The sequence below is a fragment of the Aythya fuligula genome, chromosome 2 (genome assembly GCF_009819795.1).
Source record: "Aythya fuligula isolate bAytFul2 chromosome 2, bAytFul2.pri, whole genome shotgun sequence".
In the NCBI taxonomy this organism is placed as follows: domain Eukaryota; kingdom Metazoa; phylum Chordata; class Aves; order Anseriformes; family Anatidae; genus Aythya; species Aythya fuligula.
In genome coordinates this window covers 6,803,705-6,826,530 of record NC_045560.1, presented here as the reverse complement: position 1 = coordinate 6,826,530, position 22,826 = coordinate 6,803,705, and the positions used below count along the sequence as shown (strand labels likewise).

The 22,826-nt window shown below is 40.9% G+C and overlaps 1 protein-coding gene across 4 annotated transcripts in view; it reads left to right on the top strand.

Moving 5' to 3' along the window:
- Nucleotides 1-22,353, top strand: part of XYLB (xylulokinase) — an 82,228-nt gene extending 59,875 nt beyond the window's left edge. For 3 of the 4 annotated variants that reach the window (XM_032183377.1, XM_032183380.1, XM_032183381.1), the window contains 4 exons: nucleotides 7,107-7,165; nucleotides 11,221-11,308; nucleotides 13,553-13,647; nucleotides 21,399-21,677. In XM_032183377.1, coding sequence (XP_032039268.1) covers nucleotides 7,107-7,165; nucleotides 11,221-11,308; nucleotides 13,553-13,647; nucleotides 21,399-21,479 — 323 coding nt within the window. In that variant the 3' untranslated portion in view covers nucleotides 21,480-21,677. Of the gene's footprint in view, nucleotides 1-7,106; nucleotides 7,166-11,220; nucleotides 11,309-13,552; nucleotides 13,648-21,398; nucleotides 21,678-22,297 lie in introns of those variants that run through there. The other variant, XM_032183379.1, reaches the window with a different exon arrangement.
- The last annotated feature ends 473 nt before the right edge of the window (nucleotides 22,354-22,826 follow it).

Below are 22,826 nucleotides of genomic sequence, written 5' to 3'. Positions count from 1 at the left end.
GTGGTTGGGTAGGATCATGGTGTTGAAGTTTTGTGACCTCATTAAAGCAGATGGTCTTTTCTGACCTTTAACATTTTTGGAGTTCTCTGTCGGTAGATTATTAAATAGCTGGATGTAATGGCTAGATTTCAAATACACAGGTTGGGTTTCCTCTAAGTTTTGGTCTCCTCTAAGTTCTGGTTGAAAACATTTTTTGAGAATCAATTAATTTGTCCCATTGGTTCCAGATGTAATGTTTATTTGCTGAAGGACAACAATTCTGAACTGGAGAGGGAACACAGAGGTGTTGCCAAGAGTCTCTGAATAATTAACAGAGGCATGGTGTAAATCAAAGCAGGTGACACTTTGTTGAGCCTTTAATTGAAGCCTTGGCAGCCTTGGCTACTTCATGGATGTTTGGACAACTGCTGAACAGTTTTTGTGCAGATTAGTATTTTTTCCCAACACACTATTTTTGAGTTCCACAGTTCTTACCATATTTAAACTTTGGGTAAAGAAAAGATGAAAACGTTGAGTGTCAAAAAAATAAATAAATCAACTTGATGTAAACCAGTTCTGTTGCTAAGTGAATGCATTTTACCTCACTAATTCATGGTAACTTATTTTTTTCTATAAGGAATTAATTCAGAACCAAGAGTTTATACAAGTCAAAGAGATAGCAAGTATTTATTAAATTACATCTAGTAATAATGTCTTCAGGAGAGGACTTTTCCCCAAGTACATTTTCAGTCTTGACCAAATAGATTTTAAGTGTTTCCTTCTTGTTTGCTTTCTGCCTCTTTCCTTAAAAGCTTCTGCAGGAAGGTTTTCCCAAATTATTCAGGTTGTATCTATGAAAACTTCTGGCCTGAATTGGCTCCTTTTTTTTTTTTTTTTTTTTTTTTTTTTTTTTTTTTTTTAGCTGCTTACTGTAAACCCTAGTGCTGAGTTGTGGGTATGTTTTTATATGTTACACTTGGAATTTAGCCCAGGCTTCAAGAAAATATTCCGTCAAATAGAGATCCATGTCTTCAAAAAAATAAAAATCACAGCGAATTGATAAGCAATTGCAGCTCTGAAGTATTTCTACAAGAAGTGCAAATATTCCAGAGGTCTCATAGTGCACTTGTCAATATGTATGCTATAGCACTGTTATGACTATTGATCAGCTTGTTCCCAAATAAGTCTTTAGCGTTCATGAACCAAACTTTTCTTTGCTGCGTAACTCAGCTGAAGTCAATGAAGTTGAATTGTCAGTAGGGTTGTATCGTAATTTTTTTCTGGTTCCCTATAGTATGTCTTGGACTATTTGTGTTTTTGGGGTAATTTGCAATGAAGTAAGGTGAGGTTAAAAAGATAATTTTTGTACACATTTTTTTCTACGTTGATTTTTCCTGAAATCCATTAAAACGGGGAAGGCTTTTTCCTGTCTGAAGTGAGTTAGATTAAGAAGAATTTCAGAGTTAGGTGATTTGGTGTCTTTAAGTTTCAGGCTGTGAAATACGAAGTTTTGTCTTTATTGAAGCAAGGTCTTAGGAAAGCTGAATTTGGCATCTTCACGAAGAACAATCTCTGCTCTTAGGAGTCAGCATTGTTGCATGAGAACACAAGGCCATCTAGACTGCCAGTAGCATATGAATCTTGACTATGGGTAACATTTCTACTCTGTTTTACTTAGGCATGTGCACATCAGCTCATTGTAGTGGTATGATTCTTGCCTTGCAGCAGTGTGATCAAGAAGAATCATGCTTGTTCTTCCCTACATCATTGTAGAGACATTGTCTATGTAAGTAGCGTAAATGTTGAGGATATTAGCCATATTTGTCACTGCTGCTGAGAAAATCAAGGCTTTTATTTTCTCCTGTTGAATTACAGCTGGTTTGATAGGAGCTGTAGCCATACAGGCTGATGATCAATTCTGTCCTTAAAAGTTATTTTTCTTCCTTGGGCACTGCATTTAAAAAAAAATAAAAATAAATTATGTGCCTGGAAAACTTCTAACATGCAGCTGAGCAATTGAAACCCGCAATGAAATTAGAAGTCTGTTAACGAAATATGAAAAGTTTGCTTATAAGCCAGGAAAAGCTTTTACGAATTACCCTTCTTTTTAGTATTGTAAAGATGGATGAATTTGTTTTATTATTTGGCTTCAAGCTTGTAGTTTTTTCACTGGGGCAGTTGTATGGATCTCTAAATTAAAAAAAAAAAAAAAAAAAGTTAAAAATCAGATGTTGTCTAATGTGCTGAAGGCTGTGGCAGTCTGTTTCTTTTGTATTACGAAATGCTTGGAGATGCTAGAAGTAACAGAGCACAATAAGGTAGAGCAGCAAGTGCATTTGGACCCAATCCTAGAAGTCACAGGGACGTAAGGGTCACTTGGTAACCTGTAGCTTGCATAATTTCATATTTAGAAAGGTATAGACAAGAAAAGCCTTTTACCATAGCGGGAGTTCAGTTTCACAGTGCTTATTTGAATAAGAATGATTAGCACGAGTTTTTGAAGAGTTAATTTGCAAGGAGGAAGATTTTGGAACATTGGCTTTATAAATGGGGCAAAATAATGATGTATTTTTGTTTTGTTTTTCTTGAATGAAAAGCAAGAAAATATATTTTTTAAAATTATAGTGTTTGGAGTTAATCAGAGAAATAAAGGAGGGGCTGACACTTTTCTTGTTGCTTACAAATTGTAAATTGCAGTTATTCGCAATCATGCTTATAGCTGGCGTGGGTTCGTGTGCGTAATCAGCTGCTTTTTGAATGCATGTTCTATTGTTCTGTTTTATTTATGGATTCATTTGTGATGAGAAAGACATTATGAAGTTGTTTGGATGAAGCCTTGGAAATGTCTTTTAGGAGTTTTGAATGTCAGCTAGCGCTTGGAGTTTGGGGTACAAATCAGGGCTGGGCTGGGAAATGTAGAGGAAAAAGTTGAAGGGTTTTCACCCTCAGATTCTGCTTTCTGACTTGGCCATGCATGAGCTAGCAAAATTCAGGACTGACACAGGCACGTTGTTGCTGTCAGCTGAAATACAGCCAGATCCCAAAGCCTCGAGGCCAGGAGTCTTCCCATCGATTTCAGCACCTGGACCTGTTAGCTCTGTGCTCCGACCCCGCTCCTGGTGGAACAGGAGGGTGAATTTCTACCTCCAGCCTCCTTGGTGCTAATCATTGGCACTAACCCAATTGATGTGAGTTTGCTCATCTGATTATTTCTCTTAATAGCTATGGTTATGTGCCAAGACCATTGGAGGGGATGCTGGGCTGCTCCGGAGTGACTCTCTCTGTGCCACTGGTTCCTGTTCCACATGCTGAATCCATGTGGGCAATTTTCTTTGAGTTTGCACTTTCTAAAACTTTTGTTCTGCTGCTTCCACACCCCCCAACTTTTTGTCTGAACACGATGAAGCTGCTTGCTTTTCTGGGAAGGCATCATCAGCACAGAGCTTCAATCTTTTGGGGAGCACTGGAACTGCTGTAACACAAACCACTGTAATTTCTCTGTCTTCTCAGTGACAGGTTTTTGTTCCCCTTTGTGCCTTTCCATGAAAGCAATATTTTGACTGAAAACAAGAGCCAGGAGATGAACTTTAACATCATTCAATTCTTCTTGCTGGATCTGTGAAAGGCGGAGTGGGGGTGGCTGTGTGAGCAGTAACACGTTCGGAGGGCTAACATCGCAGTCGTGTTTGGAGCCTTATGCTCCATCTTGCTGTGCAAGTGAACTTCTTTACTTGCCTCTTCTCCCCCTCGCTCTCTCTGCTGCCATGGGAATTATTATTTTAACTGAATTTTGTTAAATCAGTCACCCCATTCCGCAGCAGATAATAGATCTGAGGAAGATGTGCATGATGCAAGATGACACCATGCCCTGTGAACACTTTCTAGACAGGGTTAAAAATCTGTATCGGCGCTCAAAAAATCATAAAATTTTAAGTAGGAAGGAAATAAACTGGTTGGTTAGGTACTATGCAGGGAGCTTTTAATTAAAAGGTGTTTAAACTGATTCAACTGTCAAAGAATTGAATTCATGAATTATGTTTGCTACAGTTGTTGTTATTTTTTTTTTTTGTAGCACTGTATTTAAGTTCTTTCTGTGCACCGCCGTAGGGGATAGATGGTAGCTCCCGACAGATTCAAACACAGCTGGCTGAGAACACCACTAGTGATGGATGAACGATGTCTTTGTTAATGCCCCCGTATACATAAATGATGGGCTTTATTTATTTATAAGATGTATCCAATTACACACCTCAGAGCGAATGTCCACCGTTCGGTAAAGCACACAGTATTGGCGTTAAGAAGGCAATCCTGTAATCAGTGATCAATGCCTTTTCCCCAGTCTCAAGGGAGAGATTGAAATGAGGAATAAACCTAAAATTCAGTGAATTCAGATCGATTCTTTTGGGACCTTCTTGTTTGTAATAAAACTCAACCAGTGAAGCTGTTGTCTCTGCTCTGGACACATACAGAGCTGCTGCTGGAAGTGTGGAGCACTGGGTTCACCTGAGATCTGTCTTCTACGTGCCCTGATGGACCAGTCCCACCAGCACACTGGGTCAGATTCAGTTGTCAGATTGTGATGGCTATGGTTCACTAGGCTGTTGCCTACTGGGATATGTTTTGGTGAAGCAAACCATCCTACTTATTCAAAGTGGAGGAGGATGAATGGTTTTGCCCTTTATGTAGCTTCAGCATAGGATTTATTTATTTATTTTTATGTGTATCTGTGTTTTTGTACCCATAAACTGACCCCATTCAGAACCTGAGATGTCCAACCAACATCAGAAACTTCACTGCATAAACTACATCAGTTTCTTTTATCCAGTAGGTTAGACATTTACTGAAATAATTTGTAGTGTTTAGCTACAAAAGAATTAGTCTGGATTAAGATAGGTGTGCAGATAATCAGGGTGTTAAGCACTTCTAGGCTTAAGTTGTTTCCTCTATTGTTAGGTGTTTAACTCAACTAGAAGTAGGGTAAATGTAGGTTCATGGGTGATTTCTATAGAATAGCTTGTGCAGTGTAATTTTACCCCTATTTTTCTTAGGGAAATGTATTTACACAGAAATATCCCGAGATAGTTATGGCATAAAATGCTAATGGATGCAAAACCCGAATCTTCTGATCTAGCAAGGAGTAGAAGTCTCTTGTCCAGTCCTCACTTCCTAATGCAGATACGTTATCTGTTACAGGAACACTGAAGTCAGCTTGAAGGCACAAGGCAGCCCTACCTGGCCTATCAGTTACTATGCCAGTGAAAGAAGATGCAGTATCTACTGACAGAACCCCAAAACTTTTGGAAAGTCGTGTAGCGGCAGCCCTAAGGCAGAGAGCTGGCATGCAGGTGGAAGTACCAGAAGCAGCTGAGCTAAGATTTGTTTGCAAAAAAAACAAAGCCAGGCAGAGGTGGTCACTGCCTGGCTTTACCACCAGTGTCTTGTGCACCATCCTTTCCCAATGGGGATACCCCAGAAGTACACAAAGCCCCTTTCCAGAGGCAGGGGGCAGTAAGCACGCCTCATTCATTGGGTTTGTTTAGTCACTGTGAAGTGTAGCAAACATTTATTTCTAATTCTGTCTTGCTGGCTGTCTTTGAAATGTGGTTTCGTGCTGGATACGGTACTTTGGCAAGAATTTATATTCACAATAAGGTTTTAGCAAGACAGAATTGCAACTACTAGGCAAATCATTCAGAGTTCAGCTTGGTCTCTAGGAACAGAGGCTTACCAGTTATTTTTCACTGGTTTCTGTGCTATTATGTTGTTGTGATAATCTTGGCAGGGATCTGTCACTATGTGTTGGTATAATTGAAACTTGTTTTCCCTGAGGAATTGCTCTGCTGTTTGTTTTATTTGTTTACTGACATTGACAGAGATCCTAATGGCTTTGAAAACCCAATTTGTGCATCTCTGAATATCCTCCAAAGAGGAAAATAAAATTAAATTTATCAGCAAAATAGGGTCCTCCATGCTTTAGCTGGGTCTTAGACTCCACCTGAGAATCTAGTAGTGGGTCGAAAAATGGCATGAGGAACCTTTGTGAGCTCCATCTTCTTTGTTGCTGGTTCTGTCTTCAGAGGCCTTGTCATTAAGGTACCTGAAAAGATAAAATGACAAGAAGTCATTTTGAGCCTCAGTAAAAGTTGACCAAGTTTGCTTTCTATGAAATAAATTATCTCTAGCTTTTATTAAAAATGAGGTTAAAATAACATAATAATATCACACTAAAATTTCCCTTTCAGGAGGATGGTGTTATTGTCATAGATTAGGATAATTAAACATGTCTTTTTTAAAATATAAAATATTGAAGTATTTATGCATTTATTTAGTGTTAAGCCTTTAAAGAATTTCAGTGAGATATTTGGACTACAGATGCTTATAACACCTTGCTGAATTGTGATTGTGGATAGACGTCTGGCTTGTTGCATGTTGTGCTCCAGAGGAGCATGCACACAAATAAATAATGAGGCATTGGACAGAAATTCGAGAACGTGATGAGGAAGGGTGGGTTTCCTTAAAGACTGAAGAATGCAGGGTAATTTTTTTTTTCTCAGTACCTCCAAATCTATGGGTTTGAATTGGATGAAGATTCAGATCATTTTTTATTTTGTGGAATTGACTTAGACTATCTCTAATTGCCTTTTGACACGCTTCCTTGTCAGTCAAGCACATAGAGATTGCTCAGGTTTCAGTGAATTCTGATTGTGAACGTCACGAGGAGACAAGTTTGGAAAATACTGCTGATTTTAAAGGTTATCTGTCAGCTTGTATATATACAGCTATGAGCCAAACCAATCTGACCTCAAACCAGAGCTGTAGTGTAATAACACTCAGCCTTTCGTATTGGCTATCTCTTTTGCAAATCTCCCAGACTTTGATAGCGCTATAATAATAATAGATCAACAAAATTTATATTGCCTTGTCCAAAGAAGTGTTCTAATGTGGCTTGGAAAGGTGGGTAATTAGTCTTATCTCCTTTTTTACAGAAGGTAGATTAGAGGTACAGAGAGAGAGCCCAGACTGTTTGACTCCCACCACCTCGTTCTCATTGCTTGGTTCAGAGATTTTAGTGCAAATCTCGACAATATGCAATTTCAGTCTGATCTATGTGTTGTATTGCGTTGCAGTGCCCAGAACAAGGATTTTGGCTACTGGTGGTGCATCCCACAATAAGAAGATATTACAGGTAAGTAGGAAATTAAATCCATTGAACTCAAGCACAGTTTTATCTGCATTTTTATTTTGGTGTACAGAATCCAAACCACTGCAGCTGCACAGGAAGGTGTGGGTATGAGATTGTGAATCTGCTTTAGATCTTTGGGATTTTTCGTCAGGTTTAATGTGGAGAGACCATTAGCCCAGTGCTAATTTTGTAATGAAGTTTAATTTTTTTTTTATATACTTGACTAGTTTCATGAACATGTATCTGAAACACTGGTGATTTCCAGATCTCACCACTTAGGTCAAATCAATCAGCAAAGAAATCAAGAAGAGGCTTGCTAAAATACCTGATATTTTTGTAGTTTTTGTCATTAAAGCCAGAGTTGGACCTTAGAATTAAACTGCAGAGGGATTGTGCTGGTTCTGAACACTTAAAAAAAACAACCAGACAGAAAAAAACTACCACCACCACCAAAACACCCTGTCCCTATTGTTTTGAGCAGCTGTTATGTATTAGCAGTGTGTCACATATTGCGGGGGAGGCTGTGCTTCTGTGTAGTCTCTCTTCCATCTTCCCACCTTCCTCATCTCCTGCTGTTGCTGCACATCCAGCCCTGGTTAAGATTCTCTGTCTCAAGAATATGTCTTGGGAGCAGAGTATGGTGTGCTCTCTGCTTCTGCACTTTGGCTCTGTCCTGTAGGGACCCTCCTAAGTGATGGAAAGCTTGTTTAATCTCTACAGCTTCTTTAACTGTTGGCCTCCCTTGTGAAATCAGCATTAGAGGAGTGGCGTTGCATTTAGGGTGGGGACACTTAGCCACTAACAACAGATCTGGGCAGTTTTTTACTTAGCAGAAGCGAGCACTGAGATTTAGCAAAGCCTCTTGCTGATGGTGAGAGGCCTCTCACCTAGATTTTGCTGTCGCAGAATTAGACCTCTGGGTTAGGATTCACGTTGTCTGAATCCAGTCATCTGTGATGCAATGTCTGTATGCGGTCTGTCACTGAAAATCCTGTAATAGTCAGGGGAGAGCCAGGCAGTTACAGTGCAAAGAAAACGGTGTTTTAACTTATCAGACGTAGGTGTCTCCCTCCGGGTGAGCCAAAGAGCTTTCTGTACTCCACTGACTGCACTGACAAGCTTCCTTTTGACTAAAGCCTCACATGCTGAGGCTGGAGGTAGGCATCTGCACCACAAAGCACCTGTCTTAGTCTTGGGCTGAGTCCTGGCCCTGATGTTAGTCAAACACAGGGCGTTTGCTTTCTGTGGATGCCGATCCCTTTCCATCAGCTACAGCAAGTCAGCAGTGCACCACGCTCTTTGACAATTGCAGTTGTACAAAGTGACTGCCTCCATTCTCCGAAACCCAAGTTGGAATAAATGGAGGTTGAAGAGCGAAGAGCTCGCTTTCTCCTCAGTCATCTAAAATGCATGTTTGTATAACCATGGGGTGTAGAGCTGATTGGGACACAACAGATTTGGCATGTTTTGCCTGTAGATGTCACTTCTCTTCATCTGCTTTGGTTATTTTGCTCAGGAACTTGACATTGGGAAATTAGCTGATGGCTTAATTGCTTAAAACATTGGTCCTTGCTGAAGTAGTTCCACTAAGAGTATGTCAAGGAAGAGATCGAATTAGTAGGGTTTGTTTTGAATTTAGTTTAGTTTGAGTTTGTTTTTAAAGCAGTATTTAGGTGCAAGGGGTTCTCCTTGCTGTGGAATGAAGGCAGAGAGCAGGATGTTTTTATAACATGGGATTTTGAAACAGAGCTGAAAATTGTGGGGGTGAGAGAGTGCTGTGGTGCTTGCTCTTCAAGTGCAACAATGGAGCTGCTTTTAAAACTCATTAGAGGTGTCTTAAAATAATATGATCAATACAGTGTCATCCACTTAATCCAATCACTGGTTAATTGGGTCCTCCTTTTTAATTTAATCAAAACCTCAGAAACCATATCAGTTGCATGAAGAATAACAGCTTTCCCCCTTATCGTGCTCAATTTTGGATAATTTGTTCCAGGGCTACAAAAGAGTATCATTTAATTAATCAACATTCAGTAACTCCTATATTTTACGTAGTAAAGGAGGCAACTTAGGAAAATGTGCTTAAAAAATATAGCCATAGTAGGGCAGCTTTTTTCCACTGTTCTGGGAAGCTTTTTATAACATACCTGGTGCTTGATTAATGACCACATGAAACACAATGAAATATTTTTAACAGTAAAACCTCTAACAGTTTCTTTTAAACCTATTCATGAGAGAGATCGTGGTTTCAAATGACATACTAAAAATATGAACTTTGAATCATTTTAATTTGATAATCATGTGGCACAAGATAGTTATTATTTGTAGTATTACAGTACTTGTTAGCATTCAGGATGGAGTAGAGCTGCATTGTGTCAGGCTCTGCAGTTATGCAAAACAAAAGACCTCTGTTGTCCACAGGAATTTACAATTCAAGCATAAGACAAGGAACACCTGTTTGGGATGGAGAGATGAAGCAGCAGATGGGGGATGTGTTGAAACCACGCAGTATTACTGGCCAGCAGGATGGGCAGTGGAAGCAGCACTCTGTGGCCTTTATCAGAGGACTTTTTGATGGATACTGTGATTAATTTTCTACTTGTCCTCTAGCACTGAAGCTCACGTACTGCTCAATGATTGTTTGCAACTGAAGTTAGATATATATGAGTGTTAAGTGTATAAGCTCAGGCTCTCAATGAATCCTATTAGCAACAAGTCACTTTTGTTTAAAAGTCCCCAAATAGATGATTTTCTAAGGTTTTGATTTGCAGATTTGACCTAACCTTTCAGAGAAAGAGGCAAAATCCTTTAGAAATGTAATATTCTATTTCTTGTACAGCATATATGAATTGAATTCCTTCCTCATCTTTTCTGAACCCCTGGAGCCCATGGTTGGTGGGGCTGTTAATTCCTGGATTGGGGTTTGCAGATGATGAAACTGAATGGTTTGGATTCTTGGATGCTGGTCTCGTTTCAGACTCTTACATACTGATGTAAATTGGGTGATACACTGTAGCCTTTGGTAAAAGTAATAACCATCACAAGTTAAATCTCAATTCCTACCTGCTTCTTGCGTTGCCTAGCCCGAGGGACACCTGCAGACCTCAGGGTGATGAAACCAGAATGTCTGTTTAATTTGGAATGAATTTATTGGCGGTGTTTTCAGAAAAAAAGTTCTTGAACCTCTTTTGTCCTTACTCAAATTTGTCTTCATTTTTCCTCTTCTGTATCTCTTTTCCTTATACCTACACTGTGGGGGATAGAGCATATATTCATTAAATATGAGATGCCTGGTGTAGATTTCAGTGCAGTGGGTGGAACGGTGCGTGGTGGAGTAACTGTAGTGTCTGTCGGATATCATAGCCAATTCTTTGTCTGTACAATTATCTTTGTATTGCAAAGCAAAGTTGAGAACATGCAGTCTTGCTTTGTCTTCGTAGCTAAGGATCCCACAAGTACAGGAGGATTCCTAGTGCGTGTAAAGCCTGTGTAACCAGCTCCTGTATCATTTTTCCTGCTAACCGTAATGTGGTGGGAGTGCTGGAGGCAAAAGCGACAAATGTAGACCTTCATATTGCTGTAGCTTTTGTTGTTTCAAAGCTGAGAACTGAGGAGACACAACTGGCTCCTCTCTCCTTCCTTTCCTCTGGGCTCAGTCGTAAACTTGATGGAGGGAAAGAGGAACCAGTTGTGGGTTCCTCAGTGGATGTCTTTGCCCTCATGTAAGCCTTTTGCACAGGTAGATTGTGCAAAATCTACCTAGATAGGTACCTAGGTAGATTGTGGGCTTATGATGGAGGTGATGCTCAAATTTAGAGTCCTCTGAACTTGTAGTAAAGAGATTTGGAGAGAAATGGGGCTTCATTTCCTGGCCGTAGTTACATCTGTAGGTCAGATTTACCAATACCCCATTGTGTGACAAGTTCAGGGCCTCTTTGCATGGGTACCCAAATGCTTGGTTGGAGTGTACAGTAGTCATTTGTTTTTCTGTGCAGTGTTAGGGGATTACCTATTGTCTTTCACGGGCATGCTATAACTGAAGCTTTGATACTCCTCAGGTCCTGTCTGATGTGTTCAACGCACCGGTGTACACTATTGATACCGCCAACTCTGCTTGTTTGGGAAGTGCTTACAGAGCAATTCACGGTAAGACTGTAAGGAGATACTTCTGAGCAGCCTGGGCGTTTAATTTCAGCTGGTTAATACTTGGGATTAACATTACTGAAAATAAGGAGAGAATAAAGCTGTGTGGATCTGACTGGAAGGTCACTGAGGTCAAAGGGTATTTCTTTTTTGGTTTAATACACTTGGATCAGGCCCAAGAATAGCATTTGCATTATAATTCAAGTCTGATTCAAGGCTGCTCCTCAACCAGGGGAATAGGGCCTGGAAACTGCTGAGATCGGCAGGGTAGGGTCTAGGAGCTTAATGATTTAAGTTACGATCTCCGTGCCTCTTTTCTGAGGAAGAATACAGCCATCTGAAGATGTCAGCGTACCCTGCTGCCATGGATCGTGGACCAGGCTGTAAACTGGGCTGCTGAAATGGTCAAAACAAACAAAGGATCAATCCAAGCAAATAGGATCCAAGAGGGCAGGGATGACAGGACTAGTAATACTGCGAGCTGAGTAAATGTTATTAAACCTATATATATCTTCCAGCTTTTAAACGTCAAGACATAGGATATACAAGGCATACTGGGCTTCACGCTCAAGCTGTGTGCACTTTGTCTTGTAAAAGTGTAAATCGTGGGATATTCTTAGGTTATGCAGTCATTTTGTTCGTTGTACTACATCACTCACTGTAGCACAGCGGTCCAAGTCCCATATTTAAAGGGTTAATGAACTTGTATTTATTAATGCATGGGGTTGTATGTTCAGGGTAGGCCCTCAGCCATTTAAGAGCTCAGTCCCAGACGGGACATTTCATTAAAGTAGTTTTAAAAGTTTCTAATACCTTAGTGCTAAATAAGTTGGGGAATGCGGATAAAATTGTAAAGTCCTTGCTTCGACCAACTCAGTTTAGCCTCAGTTTTTCTAATAAGAGGCTTTAGGATTTGGCCCTTAAGAAATGGATAGATTCTGTACAGGTTCATACAAAATCCATGGCATTGCAGCAAGCATGGAGAAGATAACATCAGCCATCAGGAAAAATCAGCCATGTTTTAATTTTAGAAGCCAATTCTGCTGTCACATTAGAGCATCTGAAGACGACATGCTCTCGTGCATCTGAAAGCAGCACAGCCAAAAGCTTGAGTCAACGTGTTTAACACAAACAGCATGCTCTCTGCTTGATTTCCAGAAAAGACACAAGGGTTCTGTCAGGCAAAGTATGGCAGGACAGTGGAAACACTACTGTTAGGTTATCGGTATGTTTGAGGCCGTAATGGGTTCCTTTTTGCACTTTGGGGGCCAGATCTCCAAACTCTTTACTCAAAATTTGCCTACTGCTTCAGAAGCCACCAGGACCTTCCCTATTCGTAATGCCACAGGCAAAGCCCTTGCCCACGAATATAAGTGAGCTGCAGAGTCAAGCTGTTGTTAAGGTTTTTGCAGTTATTTCATATGTATGGAAGATGTAAATTCCCTCTGCCAGTTGGCATGTGAAATCTTGGGGCTTGCTTGACAGAGCGGTTGAGGGAAGATTTTGGATGCCATGCTGACAGAGGGGCTCCTTCGCTCAGGTACTCTGCCAGCCAAGCCCCCGGGGCATGCTGTGTGTGCTTCTAAATGCCATTTTTGATTGATGCCTTCAGCTGACTCACTGTTGGCCAGGCAAAGGAATTGGGTAAAAGCAAAGACTAGTTAATATAAACGAAATATTGATGACAGGGGCTCCTTAATAACATTACCGTGTACATCTGCAAGCAGGGTTTTCCACAGTTAGCCTGGGGTTCTTAGCAGGTGCAACAAGGAACTCCTGAAATGCTGTGATTCACTTGCAAAGCAAAATGCTATGGTAGAGGGACCCCGCTATTATTCTGCTTTGTTATATATCAATATATTTAATGACTTGTAGCAGGTTTTCTTGACATTGTTTTCACTTCCTTTTTTTTTGGGTCACATTTTGTCCTTGAATCCTTTGCTTCCACGTATTTCCACTGCTGCTTACTGTATTGTTGTAACCATAAATAATTACTGATATTGTTGAGTAGCGTTTCTGCTGCCTGCCTATTCTCCAGGGTACGAATTGAGTGATTGGCAAAAACCTCAATCACAGAGTCCCTACTTCCCACTGCATTGGAATGTAAGATCTTTCGCCATTTATCCTTCAATCCCGAATGCTGACCTGAACAGGGAAGATCAATATAAAGTATTAATTTGCCAGGGAGTCGAGGCACATCCCTCATCTTGCTTTTTGCATTGATCAGGATTGTGATTCTCATTGCAGGACTTGTAGCTGAGACAAATGTGTCCTTGGCTGATGTTGTGAAATTAGCACCGGAGCCTAGATTGGCTGTTACACCAACCACCGGGGCTGAGGAGGTGAGCAAGCCTGGAAATGTCATTTTCCTTTTCATTTTCATTTCCTGTCTGCTTCAAAATGCAGTCATTAACTAATTTTTTTTCTAATACAATAGATTAATTTAAGAATTATTTTGTTGCACAGTTCTTATTGTAAAAATTGATTTCGTTTGGGGAGATGCCTAGTGTTGTAACGATGTAATAATCTGTGTGATCACTCCATCCAGGTCTGAGATGTGTTTTCCTAACTGGGTGTGATCAGAGAGCAGAATCTGCTTCTTAAAGGACAGAAAAAGTTATAAAATAGGTAGACTTTGGATACAGGTCAGGTTGTAACTGATAATAATTGACAAAACAGTCTTTACTTGCTTGCAGCAAGCAGCATTGAAAAAAAGCACGGTGGGGGTGCTTACTGGAAAACATCAGCAAAATCCTTCCAGTCTGAAAGAGAGGACAGCAATTCTTGTTGCTCCAAGTTGGAACAGCTAATAGCGTGCTAGCCGGGAGGATTCAGTAGTCACAGGTCTTCTTGGGACCTTGCCCACCCTGGGAATTTCAGCGTATCTGAAGGTGAAGCTTGTGCTTCAGAGATAAAGCAAAGCAGTCACTGTTGCTAGCAGCACAGTTCTTGCCCGTATCCCTGCCAAGGAAGGAATTGTAGTCTCAGGCCCTCCAGTACAACCCCGTACCTCTCACTACTGAGTGCCAAAGGCCTTAGTTTACAACAGCTTCTGAAATATAAAGCCAGATAATAAATTAGCAGTAAGATATAGCAAGATTCCTAGAAAATAGGGGTTTAAATTAGAAAGGGTAAGTCTACCTCCGTCTTCAGCTGTGTAGAAACTTTTTAAATCAAGACAGCCTTACGCTCTTCATTTATGAGATTTGGCTGTGCCCTAACTACAGGCAACAAGGTTTTAAAGCTTTTATTTAAACTGGGAAATTAATGATCTGCCAAAAGTACTAACTCCCAGCTACATGTGTAGTGGAGCACCAGATATCATCATGAGTAATAATAGAAATGATCATGCTGCATTGTGCCTGCCAGCATATTATTTAATTATTAACTGAGATGAAGGAGCTCAGTAATCGAATAGAAGTCCCCTTCAGAAATATTAAGACATTGAATAATTTAAACTTGATTGATCTGATCTCATTTACTCAACCTTCCCCCCTCATTTTGAAAGATAAAATAATTAACAGCAGTGGCCTGTGCCGCATGTGTTGCAGCTGAAGGCTCCTGCAGGGGCTTCGGGAGCAGCTCCCTGGTGCCTGGTTCAGCCTCCCGTCGCTGCCTTGTTTCCCCCCAAAACGCTCTCTGCTGAAAAGCTGACAGGCTGCCTTTGGTGGAGGTGGAGAGTGCTCAGAGACCTGCTTTTGACCCCCCAGTGCTGCTTCAGCTAGAAAGCTCAAGGGCAGGGGATACAGCTGTCACTCACAGAGGCCTTGCAAGAGCAGCAAGCACCTTGTGCCCCTGCAGGGGCCAGGCTAACCTAGCTGGAAGGATCAGTGGGGAATTCATTTACCTCTTTCCATTTTACTGTCTGCATAAAATGGCCTGGAAGCTAAAAGAGTTAATTATCTCCCTCTCGATACTTTTCTTCTCCTTTTCCACTTGGTTAAACCTGGCTCTCATAGCACATCTTTTTATTGGTTTTAAATGATGTACAGCAGTGAATTATTGCCCCAATGGATGGGAGTGAATGATAGAGAAGGTAGTGGCCAAACAGCATGCAAAGGAATAACCGCTCCTCTGCTTTAGCTTTGCTTGCCAGCTTCATTCCATTAAAAGCAGCTTCTTGCAATTACGTATTCCACACCATTTTTTTCCTTCCTGTCTTACAATTTTACAGTTGATGGTGGATTCCCTGGCTAGTTTCATGGCTGTGAAACTGCAGAAAGCCAGAGGGCCTGTCAGTAATGGTGTGTTAGCATGAACAGTGCAGTAAAAATTCATAATGTGATGAGTCAGTTTGATTCTGTTTCTTACAGAGCTGCATCTCCCTGTCCCTCCGATTTAATTCTGTTGAGTTTAGAGGCTTTCACTTAAATGACGGTTCTTTTTATAAACTTCAAAGTCATCCCGAGGTTAGGTTCTGTCTCACTGAGGAGCTCTTCTGAAAGAATCTGGCTAACCAATGTGAAATTGCCTGGACCACTTCCCTACATTTTCTGGACAGCTACAGCTAAATCTTGGCAGTGCGGAGAAAAAACAGTCATAACACAGCAATCTGGTCTGGTTTTGTCCTTTCTTCCTGGTGGAGGTTGAAGGCAACATGTGCTACATCCTTGGAAGGAGGAAAACCTCCTATAGACAAGAGGTCAAATGTGACAGATTGATGTGGCTGCTTCTTCGGTGCCAAGGCTTATCCATGCAGTAGGACTTTGCAGGAACCAAAAACGCAAAAAGTGTTTCTTTGATTGCCAAAGGATCCTTTGTAATAATGAGTATGATTTCTTTTGAAAGGAAGAGCAGGACACACAAAACAATTCTTCCAGTTCAGTTAAGCTGATGAGCAGGTAAAACAGAGTCACAAGATGAGAAGTAGAGAGCTTGTGATGTGTGGTGAGTTAGTAGTGGAAACCGAGGTCCCAGAAGTTGCAACTTCTCTGGTGAAAATGTCAATTTTTCCTGTGGAAGAGACTATTCCAAAGAGGATAAATTCCTCTCTGTGGCTGACCCTAAGCCTCTTAGCTGAACACAACTTCACAGAATATTTGTAGAGCGTGGGGGCCCATCACTACCTTGAGCTTATTTATAATTCTGTAGATACCCAAACAGGTCATAAAGAATTCTGGTGGTAAGCACTGTGCCAAAAATCTTTGGTCATGACTCAACCAGGCTAGCTGAAGTCAGCTATCTGTAGGTTAACCTGATGAATTCCTTTCCCTATTTTCAGAACAACAAAAATAAGTCATCTCACCTCTTTGGAGCCGTCTCATCCCCCAAGGAAAAAAATTAATCAGAACCCACTAAGCATGACAGAAATAACCAGGAGATTCTAGAGCAATAAATATATATTAAAGGACAAAAAGAATCTATTATTATGGCATCAGAATTCAGCTCTGTTTCAGTAATCTATTAAAACAGAGTTGTTTAGCTTGTTGCTTAATTAACAGAAAAGCTTGAGAAGGAACATGGTTATCTGGAGTTGATCGCTTGTGTTGATACAAACCACATCCCTGTGACATAGCACCAGATTTATTGTAATACTGTGTAGGGTTTTGCAGGGGGAAGGCATGGTGCAGTTCACTACCTCTGGATATGTATTTTGATTGCATTATTGACTGTACTGAGATGTATTAATTCTGCAAAAATTCAAGGAGGAAAAACGTGGGAAAACATGGTTTTCTTGACTTTGGTGAACTGCCTTGTAAGCATGTGTATTTATGGAAGTGACCCTGTTACCCAGGAAAGTTATAACGACCTATTTATTGATTTGAAATAACGATATTTTTTGTTGAGTTAGATTTTGGAGGGGGATGGTTATTTTCTAGGATTGGTGCCGGTTGGTAATTTAGTGCAAAGTAGGTAATAATAATACAGCTATAGAAATATGATAATAGGCATCGATGGAAGTTTGATTAAAGTGATTTGTGAAGCCAATAAATTTTGTAACCTGTTAAACTGATTCAGATATGCTTATGGAATGAATACATGGAGTAGATAAAGAGACTGGGGTGTGGTTCCTTGGAGTTGTCTTCGGGGTATTTCTAGACACTGTCATATCCATTCTGCTTTAAGCATATTCATTCTGTGTTAAAAAAGGTGAACAACTGCCATGATTTTAAAAATAAAATATCTGTCTCTCTTGATTTTTTTAAGCAAATCTCTGATGCTGAAGTAATTTGAATGTGGTTGAAATAAATAAAAAAAAAAAAAAAAGAACCTATCAAAAGTAGCAAGTGTTTGCAAGGGACTGATTGATTTTAATCTATTCAGGGTAGATTAAATGTACTTGGGTAGATTAAAATTAGATAATCATCAGCATCATCTTTGTAATTTGTAAATTTTGAATTGCTCCAATCATTGGCTAACACAGCATTGCAGGAGACAGAAGGATCCGTGAGGATTGTCACTTGTAATAATTTGTAGCTGGTTTTGCTTGTAGAGGGACAAAGTCCCATTTTCCTCGGCGTTGCATGAGGAAATAGTAACAGCTGTGTTAAGTTTATAGGCTAGTACTATGGTGAGATAAAATACGAGGATGACATACTTGATTTGGACTAGAGAGCAAGATACATTTATTTGAACATATTTCCCAGGAAAGACAGGTCAAGTTTTTCCTCTGTTATAAGGTAATACGTGTCATTACCATTTTCTTATTTATTTGTGGGATTGTCGGAGTGTGGCCAAGTTGTCCCAGGAGTGAAGTTTAGGGTTTGTAAATGAAGCCATCGGAGTATTGCTAATGTTGCAGAGTAGGCTATAGAGATAAGCAGGAGAAAAGGCCATAATATAGCAAGGACAATTAAATTATGGACAATAATAAGGTTCATGTTGTGATACATGTAATTACTTTCGTTAAATATCATGCTCTGATATATTAGGTTTGAAGCTATGACAGAGAGGGAATTTATGTACTTGAGTTTTTATGCATCATTGAGAGTTCTTTATTCCCTTTGGACCTCAATTAGAAAAATAAATCTATATAATTGCCTCAGGAAAAAGGGTCCTGGAATCGCTTAGGAGGAGTTGCCTGAGGTTCTGCAGAGGCAGTTCAGTCATGGCAGATGTGGAGACGCATCTTTCACAAGCGTAGCTGGCTGCATGCTCAGGCCAGGTTCTCAGCTGATGCTTTGGCATTTCTTGTGTGTACTTCATGGGAGCAGTGCTGCTTTGGCCCCAAACGTCATCTGCTGTAAGGTTGGCATGAAAAGCACAGCTTATGAAAAGCTTGAAGCACTGCTGCCCTTACCAGCCATGAGGTATTGCAGCCAAATTCCCTAATGAAGAGGAATTTAAAACTTTGTGTTAGCCCTTTGAACTGTGCTGCTGTTATTTTTCTCCTTTTTTTCCCTCTAACCCCAATTGAAAATAAATAGAGTACAAGAAATGGTCTTGAATTTAGTTGTTGTTTGCATTTTTTCAGAGGGTACACAATGCAACGTTCATTTACACTAACGGCTGGGAAGGTTATTGCAAATGCCTGAATTTTGTCAATTAGCAGGCTAAGTGCTTAAGTCCAATAAACAGGAAAAGGAACTGTTATCAGTTAACGTGGTTGTTCCTTTATTTTGACACATTTTAATTTAGAGTGATGTATTAACAATAATACTTCCCAGCCTTCCAGTGAATGTGCTGTTGTATATTTTGTAAAAACACTGCTGGGTAAGTAATAAGGAGCCTCCTTTCTTAGCAGCTGAGCACACTTGCCAATGCAGCTCTGTGGTGCTGAATCCTTGTTGAGAAACACTGAGGGCTTTCCAAATTTACAGAACAGCAAAGTAAGAAATAGCGAAGCTTGATTATAAACGCTTCAGTGGTTAAAAGAGCTGGTTTTGTCTGATATGCTGTTATTCCTGGTATAGCTGTGGTTGCCTGCTCAATATTTTGTTTACTGTGATGTGTGCGTTCAGCAGAAATGGGAGCAATAACATTCTTCAGACACATGAAAATAATATGTGTATGGACTTCACTGAACACCCAAGGTCCCCGTGTAGTCAGTTAAAAATGTCATGCTGAGTCACGTGGCATTTAGCAAATGAAAACAATGCTATTGTTAACTCCTTAGTCTGCATAAACCTCTACAGGCCTCAACATCACTGTCCTGTAGAGAAGAGGAGCTGGGGCACGTGCATGTTAAATGACTTGCCCAAGGCCACTGAGTTAGCCTGTTGCCGAGGAAGGAGGGAGTAGATTTCTCTATTTTAATCTCATTTTAATCTATTTTAATTGTAAGTTTAAGGCATTGTAAGACTATTAATTACTGTGAGATGGATTGAAAAAACTGTCCTGAAGAGGTCACGGCTAAACAACAGTGCTTGCTTGCTGTAGGTGCTTCTTCTCTTCTTCCCCTTGATATATTTAATCTGTTGAAGAAATGTACTTCACCTGCTGCACCATGGTGTTGGTGAAAGGGAGGAGTTGATCAAACAGGCTCCTGCTGCAGAATGTGTCCATTAGGTCGCTCTCACCTGCCCTAGAGGAAGGTGGAAGTGGGACTGAAGCAGTGCCTCCAGGTTTCACCCAGCAGACTGACACTACCCTTTGGGAAGAGGAAAGCGAGCACTGCATATTTTGCCATCAAGAATAAAACACTCCAATTCTTTATTTCTTAGATGAGAAAAATCTGCCAACGCTTCATTTTTTTTTCTTTCATCTGAGAAAGTGACTGGTGCAAATATGAGGCCAGTGCAGGACTGTGCATAAAACTCCGCAAGAACAGCGCTCTCTTTTCCTGCAGCCTCACAGTTTGCACTCAAAACGTCTCCCTCCTGAATTTTTCATGCAGCTACAGTTGTTGGTTGTGGCTCTTATGTGGAAGAGGATAACATGCCTTTAAATGCTGGATCTCACTTATTGATGAGAGCAGTAATTCAGTTTACTGGGTATGATTCATTGTGGCTCTGTAACCTCTCTGATCCCGGAGCCAGGAGCGAGACTGCCCTGATTATGTATAGCATCAGTGCAGAGGGCTTGTAGACCAGACTGGCGGCCCATAGGATTCAGTGCTGCAGGGATCTGACCTTATGGCATCCTCCTAAGGACTGTTCAAGCCTGTACCAGACCCTACACTGGCTCCTGGCTGTCCCTTCTTTGCGCTAAGGCCAGCGAATAAGGGATGCTGTCCTGGTGTGGCACGTCAAATTACTTTTTTTATTAGACAGACAGTTAAAAGTGGGTACAGGAGCTAACGAAGCGGTTTATTTCTCAGATCTGGAGGTATAATGTAAGGTTGGAGCAGTAGGGCTACAGTAGGGCTAGGATCTTGGCCATATCCAAAAGCCCGAGATATTCAATCTGGGTTTTTGAGTACGTTGATTCTTGTACTTTTCATAGCTGGAACAATTCTGGATCTAAAAATTCCTGGTGGATTCCAGCTAAGGAAATAGGGGAAAGCTACTGGTATGCTCGGTGTGGTTGTGGAAAGGAGCTGGGTCTTCGTTTGTCCCTGGGATTGCAGGGCGAGGAGCCAGGCCGTGAGCACATCGTAGATGGGAAGGGCTGTGGGTGTTGGAAGGCGTGAGGGAGAAGTAAAGCTAAAGGAGATAAGGGAGTACAAGAGGGGTGGGAGAGGGAGTGGGAAATGTACTTTAGAAAGCCCCAGTCAGCACATTGGCCAAGGAGGACCTTTTTGCAGTGGTATTTCAGTGTGCTGGGGGTGGCGGCGTGCCTATTAGCAAGGCAGAGGAGGAGGGGACAGAGGCAGCGATCCGTCCTGAGGGAGGGAGGCAAGGACGGAGTTCTGCCTGGGTGGTCAGGACAGCTATAACTGGGGGGGCACGCCAGGCTCGGAGAGGTGACTTTACCAGAGCTGCTTCCTCTGGAAGCAATGACTTCTGCTTATAGCAAGAACGCAATCACAATAAGAACAACCTGCACGTGTCATAAAATTAGGCTATAAAGGAGACGGTAAAAGGGACAGTGACATTTGAAGAAGGAAGACGCTGCAGCATTTTCTTCAGTAAATTGGGGGAAAAAAAACTTGAAACCTCCAGGTGCCTATGAAGATGCTACATTTCTCAGATCCGAAGGTATTTTTAACTGCAGTGTGATTGAAAAATCTGATTTTTCAAATTTGACGTATTTGTTTCTTTTTCCCTTTTAGCTCTATCGTCCACTTCTGAAAAGATATGCAGAGCTTGAACAGAAGGTGATCTACAACCCAACCTCTTGTCCTGTGAAATAATAAGCAAACAAAATATACACATTGGCTGTGGTGGACTCCCAAGGAGATCAAAAGAGATTTGCTCAGAATTTACTGGAGTTGTTTAAATCATTTTTTCCTCATTGTAGAAGAATAATTTGTAAATGGCCGAGTTGGAATGTGTTGATGGAAAAAGTTACATTGTGATCGAAACCCTAATTAAAAAAATATCTTATTGTTCTCTGTGTGTGACTCCCAATTTTTCCTGAGTGCTTTTCAGAGGGTGCTTGCTGTTTTGGAATAGCTGGCTGACTAAGTCACGTCCATTGTGTATACGAATCACTCCACCCATCTCCATCAGCTTTGATTCCATGTGTTCAGTGTGCTGGACTCTCTCTGTACCCATCTAGTGCAGTATCTTAATTCCGCAACCTCTTCCACCTACATAATTTATCTATATTTACGTCTATGCCCACATAACACCAACAGAAAGCTGAAGCATACTCCATCCCATTTTCCTTCAGTACATAGGGGATGTGTTCTGTGAAGGCTGATTAAAGCTTTTGTCCACTCCCTGGGATCCTCAGAGATGGGGAATTCTTGTTACCTCATGAAAATCCACCGTGTGATGGAACATGATGTGACTGGGTTTTAGAAATCAGAAATTGCAGAGGCATCTGTAGATGCATTGTATTTACCCTGTGTGATGCCCACATAGCTGCACGAAGTTTTATCTGACAACAGCTTTGAAAAGATGAAAATAAGGGTCAGATGCGGAAAGTTTTAGATGCTTTCTCTCTGTTTCATGAAGAGTCGGTTTCATCTGCGTAATTGTTTGCTGTTTTCCTTTCCTCCTTCAGGTGTCATGGCCATGAAGTTCTTTGTTTCATGCTGAGTGTGTGTGCAGAAGAAACAGGCCAGGAAGGTCAATGTTTTGTTTGTTTTTTATACCACCAGGATGCCATTTTTCTTTCTTGGAAATGCTGAGCAGAATGCTGAGCTGTCTTGCTCTGATGCTACTCTTCCACTTCAAATGTTCCAGTCCCGATTAAGTAGGTGCTAGTTGAGGAAAATCTCAGAGAAAATACAGATCTTTCTACAGAGATGTGTGGAAGTCACAGGATTCAAGTGAACATCCTAAATCACCCTCTGCAAGTGGGAACACCTTATTGCACCCTTGTACAGTGCCAATATTTTTCCCTTAGGATAAAATTTCTTCTGGGAATAAAGTAGGCTTGTTCTAACGTAAGTGACTGAAGCCTTTCTTCTGTTCTTGCAGAAGTTGTAAAGTGCCTAGGGAGTAAGGTAGGGAACTGTAGGGAGCAGGTCTCTTTATTGGGTATTTGCTGGAGATGGGTGACTCAGACTCGTGTTCTTCACCTTACAGCG